The 7237-nt window shown below is 40.2% G+C and overlaps 1 protein-coding gene across 1 annotated transcript; it reads right to left on the bottom strand.

Annotated features, from left to right (window-relative positions):
• Positions 1 to 992: 992 nt before the first annotated feature.
• LOC104444288 (ATPase ARSA2) lies at positions 993 to 5329 on the bottom strand. Its single transcript, XM_010057944.3, is given in 8 exon segments — positions 993 to 1401; positions 1786 to 1901; positions 1988 to 2126; positions 2237 to 2347; positions 3210 to 3360; positions 4238 to 4362; positions 4895 to 4935; positions 4938 to 5329. Coding segments are annotated over 8 exon segments (1104 nt in total). The 5' UTR covers positions 5182 to 5329; the 3' UTR covers positions 993 to 1224.
• Positions 5330 to 7237: the final 1908 nt, after the last annotated feature.

Below are 7237 nucleotides of genomic sequence, written 5' to 3'. Positions count from 1 at the left end.
AAGACATCAAAACATTTGAGCCGAGGGCAGTCGCAGGGCAACTCTCCCTTGGCAGATCATTCAAGCCAAAATGAAGCATTGGAAAATGCTATTCCCCACTGCCTGCCAAGGAAAGAGGCCCTGAGACTACTCCTGCGCTCGTCGGACCGTGACTTGAGTCCGCAAACATCGTTCCCGTTCCCCTGCTACTTCACGAGAATCACCAGAATCATTGGCAAAACACCCATCATTCTGACCAGGACAGGTCATTTGGTTTTTGATGAAGTAAAAATGGGGGAAGGGCAGGGAAGATTTTATGTTTCAAGAAAGGCAAGTGCGCTGTTAAAATCGGTGTGCCGAGAAGCAGGCGAAAAGAGTGGGTGAATCTATGATTGTAGTTCTTGAAAAGGGGACCGACTTTCATAAAATATGTGGAAAAATGAGACCGACTTTTGAAGAAATGGATCGGTCACACGTCAATCCAGCATGGGACCATCATGACTCATGAGTAACTCCCTGTAGTCTCGTTTTCGGACTGTAACTCCGCACTCGCAACAGTCGAAGATGTATATCTAATTTTGAACACGTGAAAGAGCTGACATAGACTCACTGGCCAGTCCAAGCAGGGAGTTCATGGCATTGCTCGAAGCAGTTCAAGCTCTAATTGACCGACTCCCGGCTGCCCGGTGCACCCTCTGCAGGAATTACGTCTCGGATTTTCTTCCACCGACTCTCAAGAAAATCTACATCCATGGATGAAAAATAAGCATAATTTTTTTTTTTCTCGTGACTAAGATCTCGGCCATGCACTCTAGATTTGAACTCAACTAGTACTCTTTTGCTTTGTTGCCGAGATTGAAAACATAATATATGATTAAAAAATTATGAAAAGATGTATGTTAATATTGTGAAAATTTCGGGTGTCTCAAATTATGAAAAAGTCAAGGCGTGTGAACCGCGATATTTGGGTTAAGTGAAAAACAAAAAAAAATAAAAGTCATTCCAAACAAACCTTTATAGCTACGAAAGTATATTGAACTTGGAAGAAGGGAGGCAGATATAGCTTTGCATTACATGGGAATGCTTATCCTAAGATCCAAGAAAAAAATCAATTCTACAGGTAGATAAATAATGGGATACAGTGGATGACACATCCAGTGGCTAAACAAAAATTTGACCAGAGGCCCAAGAAAATTGTATAAAAAGGATGCTGAAAAAGGGAACAGGGAGAAAGGGGCAAATAATTTAGGCCTTTTGTTTTCCTTTATTGAGTTTCTCTAGCTCTGCTTCAGCTTCAATTAATTGTTGCCTTAGCGTGGCAATTCTTCGCTCCAGGCCTTCCACACTACCTCTAGTGGTAGAAGGTTGATAAGGTGTTAGAAAACGCTGTGAGAAAGCCTTGAGAGCATCGACTCCAGTTACCTGCAAAAATCCACCTATCAATAATCAGAAATATGTCTCGAAATGAGACAGTCATGAAATTCTTTTTTTCCTGCTCCCGAAGAGAATATATGCTTTAGAACTTCATATATCCAAAAACTGGTTTTAGGTTCAAAACAAAGTTGGCATGTCAATGGGTAAAGTCTCTACTAAAGCCAAAGGAGTGAAGGCAGGGCTAAAATCAAGTCAGAGATTACCTAGAAGAAGGATTATGAATATAAAGATTCAGAGGTAAACAGACCAGATGAAAGCTTTGTGATGCTAGAGAAAGATACGATTATACAGCTTTCACTGGAGTTTAGAAATCATCATGCATATTTCTCCCAATAAACGGTGAAGTTTCATATTGTTTTGCAATCCAATTACCTCTTCTGGTAGCAAGGGGAGCTTGGTTATGTGAAAATCATCATACAACATGTAGAACTGATCAATGTACTTCTGTTGCATCCTCATTCTAGCTTTGAGCAACTTTGACTCAGCACCTACAGGCACAACATCATTAGCCAACATTAACTCCTGCATGCATTATAGGAAAATCACATAAATTGGATACTACTAGCATGCAGACCTTCTTCATCATAAAGTACTTGGTTAATGATTATATTATGAGTGTCGATCTCAAACTTGGTGAGCTCTTGCACCAGTCTCTCTGTTTCATATAGGGAGAGGAACTCGGGAATGCAAACACAGACGAAGGTGGTCAGGTCCTGGGCAAGAAGAAAAACATAACATAAAGGTCAGTGGAATACAAGGAAAAAAAATGTCCTCCATCCTTGTAAACCCATGGTAGATACATATTGTGGAAAAACCTACTTACAGGGTCTTTAAATTGCTTGTTTACTTGTTCAATCACATCTTTCATGCCCTCGAGCTTTCCCAGAATCGCATCCTCACCAAAATCATCATCAACACCAAAAAGACGCGTCATCTGCAACACGTATCATCATCACATAATTATTAGGGAGTTATTGCTCATGGATAGTTTCCAAGTTCACGCCATGTTATTATAATACCTAGCAAGATGCTACCTAGCAACATGAAACATCATAAAAGAATTTCGAGTAATTAAATCCCAATATCGACAGGACAATGAAAAGGGGCAACTTGGTCCTGAGTTTCACCAAACTGCAATGTAGGAGGAAGATACTACAGTGCAAGAAGAACTGCATTTTCAAGTCTGAAGGCAAACTGGAAGGAATAAAAGAATTAAAAATAACCAATTGCAATGAACATCCCCAATCTTATGGAGTTGCAGGTAATTTTATCTTTTTCATGATATTCTAAAATGCTTACCCAGGATCTCTTTCCATTAACCTTCTGCCATTGCCAATCGAGGTTTTAAATTAGCAGTTGTAGTTGATGTTACACACACATCAATGTAAATGTCATGCAGTGCCAGACAACTGATAACATTAGCTTCTAAACACAAATGGGAGGCAGAGCTATTGGGAGAAATCAACTGCAATCAACAGGATGCCTAAGCCATGATACTTAACAGTACATAAAAGACATAATCAACTGATGCCCTAAAAAGCGTGGACTGAGCCACATGTGTCACACTGTTCTAAGCTAGAGTAGACGTCAAAAGACACAAATAGGGACACGCAAGGGCACACATACACAAAAAAGCTGAAGATCCAATATAGCCTCTGACACTTGAGCACTGAGATACAACAAAAGTCCAAAAATACAAGAGCACCTCAAGAGATTGTAAATGAAATTATACTCGATACAGAAGACCAATTCAATATTAACTAGTTCATTTGATAAGCTCATGAGCAGAATCATACCTGATTCAGAAGACCACCAAATCTACTTTTCAAAGTCATCATTTTTGCAAGTCCCTTCTCCAATGTTGAAGGAAATTGCAACAACCGAAGTGTATGACCAGTTGGAGCTGTGTCAAACACTATAACAGAATAGTCCATTGTTTGCACCAATCTGCACAAATATGTTTTCCGCAAACACTCACAAACAGTACTTAAAAGGCAAAACATTTTAAAGGAATAATAAGCTTAAATAGACTAAAAAGCATGATTATTCCATAGTCAAAGATCTTAGAATTCACAGTTAATTTAAGATGGAAAAGAGTTCCTCATCTAGTCCAGCATTCACTCACCTAATCTTGACTGTCCTAGCCACCAATAACCACCCCAAACCAACACACACGCACACAAACACACACATATCCAAAAGCCCTACCTACTGCAAAACAGGAGAAACTTCATTTCTCTATTATAATTCACACTGACGGGAAAGGGTACTTAATCAACACAATAAGTCTACCACCTTCCTATCCAGTTCCAACTAGAGGCCCAGCATCATTTGATCTGTAGATCTTCGCATCTACATAAAAAGACAGGCACACGATCTAGAGCTATCTTCACTAATGTCAAACCTGGAAATCTCAGATCAATATCAAGGTAAATGTGTCAACATGGAAGATAATAACGGAAAATCTTAAAATGACCTTTTAGGAGATTACACACCCCTTACCATCTCCCAATTAAAGTCAAAACCCACAAACACACATGTACATGCGCATGCACACATAGAGTGAGTATGAAAAACAATCCAAGTCCTCAGTTGTGCCATGTGATAATAGGAGAAAGTCGACAAGGGCATCTAAGGTACTTGTTAAACTCCACCTAAAGGAGCTTTGGAAAATATAAAATGGTAAACATTGCATGTTTCAATCTTCTTCTTTTTTTCTAAATGTGTGAAAATACTGTCCTTTATTCATTCAACATAGCTTGAAAACATTGTACTCTATATTAGCACAAATTAACAATATCACAAAAGCACGCTTTCTCCTTACTTCAGCATCTCCGCAAAGCTCATTGCCTCATCAATCCCAGGAATCGCATTCGCTAGCTCAGAGACTAAGCTATCCATCCCTTCAGAACTACCCAAGTCTTCTTGCTCGACATTCGGATCCACCTCCTACAGAATACAACACGCAAGAATGATGCGTTACAGAGATGAATCAAGAGTAATGCAGGATCATACAACTCAATTCATCCACGAAAAAGGAAAAAAAAGAGTGCTTTTAATTGGCAATTGCACCCCTCTTGATCCAGCGACACAGCACAGCTTTCATCCATGCTAAGAGCATATACATGCCCATCGCCCAACATTACTTCAAATCGAAAATTCGAACTTTTTTAGCAGGCGCAACGCATTACTGGCAAAAACAGAAAGGAATGGCTCCTCAAAACCCAGCCGAAAGACGAAATTCAACCCAAGCAGAAATTTTTCCACCGACCCAACAGCGTAAAGCCAAAATCGATAGCCCACAATCACTAATCCGTCAATTCAATGCCAATCGAATCACGCCACCGACCGATCGAACCGCCATTTCTCAACCTAGCCTCGCCGCAGGCCGTCGAAATGACGCGAAGCCGCACCCCCGCCCACGATCGCCGCTGCGGCGGGGGGGAAAGCAAAGAGAGAGAAGACGCGGGGGGAATCCTACCATGGCGTAGAGATTGGTGAATCCGGTAACGAGGGTGGGGACTTGGTGAAGCGCTGCTGGAAGGCGTCGCTGAGGTTGTGGGCGGGGTCGGTGGAGATGATGAGGACGGAGGATCGGACGGTGGCGAGCAGGATCGCCAGGATCGAGCTGCACGTCGTCTTCCCCACGCCCCCCTTCCCCCCGACGAACACCCACTTCAGCGTCTCCTGCTCCAGCACGTTCCGCACCGTCCCCTCCGGCATCTCCTCCGCCGCCGCCGCCGCCACCACCGCCGCCGCCGCCGCCATCGGAGGCGAGATTCCCCGGTCGCCGGCCGCCGGCCGCCGCGCGGATCGCGAGAGAGAGAGAGAGAGAGAGAGAGAGGCGTGCGGTGGCGGAGGAAGAGAGCGCGCGCGAGCCCGACCGAAGTGACGAGGCCTCTCGGGTGGTGGTGACGTGACTCGGACGGTTTGAGGCCTTCTCCTGAAGGCGGCGCACGATAGAGGGGGATCCGATAAAATGCGCCGATCGGCTGGTGGGTGCGCACGTGCGCGATTGCTTCTCGGCTCCGGACGTATCTCGATTCTCGTGTCGTGTGAGATGATCTCTTCTGGACCTTTTTAATAAAAAGAAAAAAAAAATCCTTGAACTTTGATTGGATAAATGAGGTGGTTCTGAAATTATAATTTATTCAATATAATCTTTAAATTTTATCCCGTGTGTAATATAATCTTTGAATTGTTAATTTATTCGATGTGATATTTAGACTCTATGTACATGTTCAAGTTAGTTTCTAGATTATATGAAAATGTTAAATAGTATTCTTTCACTAATTCAATTTTAGAAACAACATCTGGTATTATGACTAATTTGAACATACCATATTGTATAAATTGAAAGTTCTTAAGTTAAAGTTCAAGTATCACGTTGAACAAATTAAAAATTCAAGAATACATTGTATATTAAATTTTAGGAACTATTGGTGTCATTCTCTCATTTCTCTTTTGAATTTTTTTAGTAAATGTCAGATATTAGAAAAAATTGGAACATGGAAATAAAACTCGAATTTCAATAGGTGTTTAAACAATATTTAAATTTTTACAATACTACTTGGAAAAGAAATTTTTGTAGTTGACCTGCAACCACAAAGCATATAAAGGCCTACTTATTTCGAGCATAAAAAAATCATAGACGATTTCGAATGTCGATATTTCTCTATTTTCAAAAAGTGTCAAGAGTTTCGTATTAATAAAAATCAAAATATAATTGTTGGAATATCTTGTCTGTTTAATCTTCTTCAATTTTAAAACCGACAAGTGAAAAAAGTTAAAGAGATAAATATCGGAGAGTATATTTGGACATACCTTCTCTTTATTCGTTTTGTTCTTTCAAATTATATCGGAGAGTATATTTGGAAGTACCTTCTCTTTATTCTTTTTGTTCTTTCAAATTGGACTCATTAAAAGATAAAGGTTTAGAGATACCATATCAATAAACAAATATTATTGGTCCAGCTAGACATGCCAATTAGGGGAACAAATGCTCTCTCATCTCCGACTTTAAGTATATATAATCTAGCAAAGTTTATTCAGTTTTTTAAATGTTAAGTTAGAAAGAGAAGTATTTTCTTTTTAAAAGAATAAGATTTGTATTTTAAAGTATACCTTTCTTTTAACATGTGAAAAAGTATACAATATATCCACTAAAATTTAATAATATAATGTGAAGGAGAGCTTGTGGTACGACTTTTTTACTTGATGTGCATTAAGTATAAATATCACAAAATTTATTAAAAACAGAAGTTAAAAATTGAACTTATTTCAAATATGCATAATTTGCGATGGCACCTTAAATTCACTAGTGAACTGCTACACAAAAAATACAATTCATAGAGGACAACATGAAAAAAATTAAGAGGAGAGGAAACAGCATGATCTTCCTATGAGATTGGTGGCTAAGGACCTGTCCAGGTCCAATCTTCCCATGACATTGGTGGCTCAAACAAAAACTTCGATAGTTGAATCGAAAGTTAATATCTAACGCTGATGCTGCACTCCATCCTTATCTAGCGCTTCTCGCCCCATTCCGAACCTCAGGAGTTCTTCACGGTCCAATATTTGGTCCCCAGGAGAGCCCTACCGCAGCCAACAATTGCTAAAGTAATGATAATGACATTTTCTTTCAATCGATAATGGCCAAATTAAAACTTAGGGTTGGGCACGTCGCTCTCGTCTGCTCTCCCCCAGGTGAATTTTTCCCTATCCAATGGTGATAATATTCTCCCCACGCTAAAACCCTAGATCAAAATCCATCGATTTCTATCCATGCTCTTTACCTGCAACTCATAACCAAACTCATTATCCT

The sequence above is a fragment of the Eucalyptus grandis genome, chromosome 5, assembly GCF_016545825.1.
Source record: "Eucalyptus grandis isolate ANBG69807.140 chromosome 5, ASM1654582v1, whole genome shotgun sequence".
Lineage (NCBI taxonomy): Eukaryota > Viridiplantae > Streptophyta > Magnoliopsida > Myrtales > Myrtaceae > Eucalyptus > Eucalyptus grandis.
The sequence above is the reverse complement of the archived record's forward strand: the minus strand, read 5'-3'. Positions and strand labels throughout refer to the sequence as shown.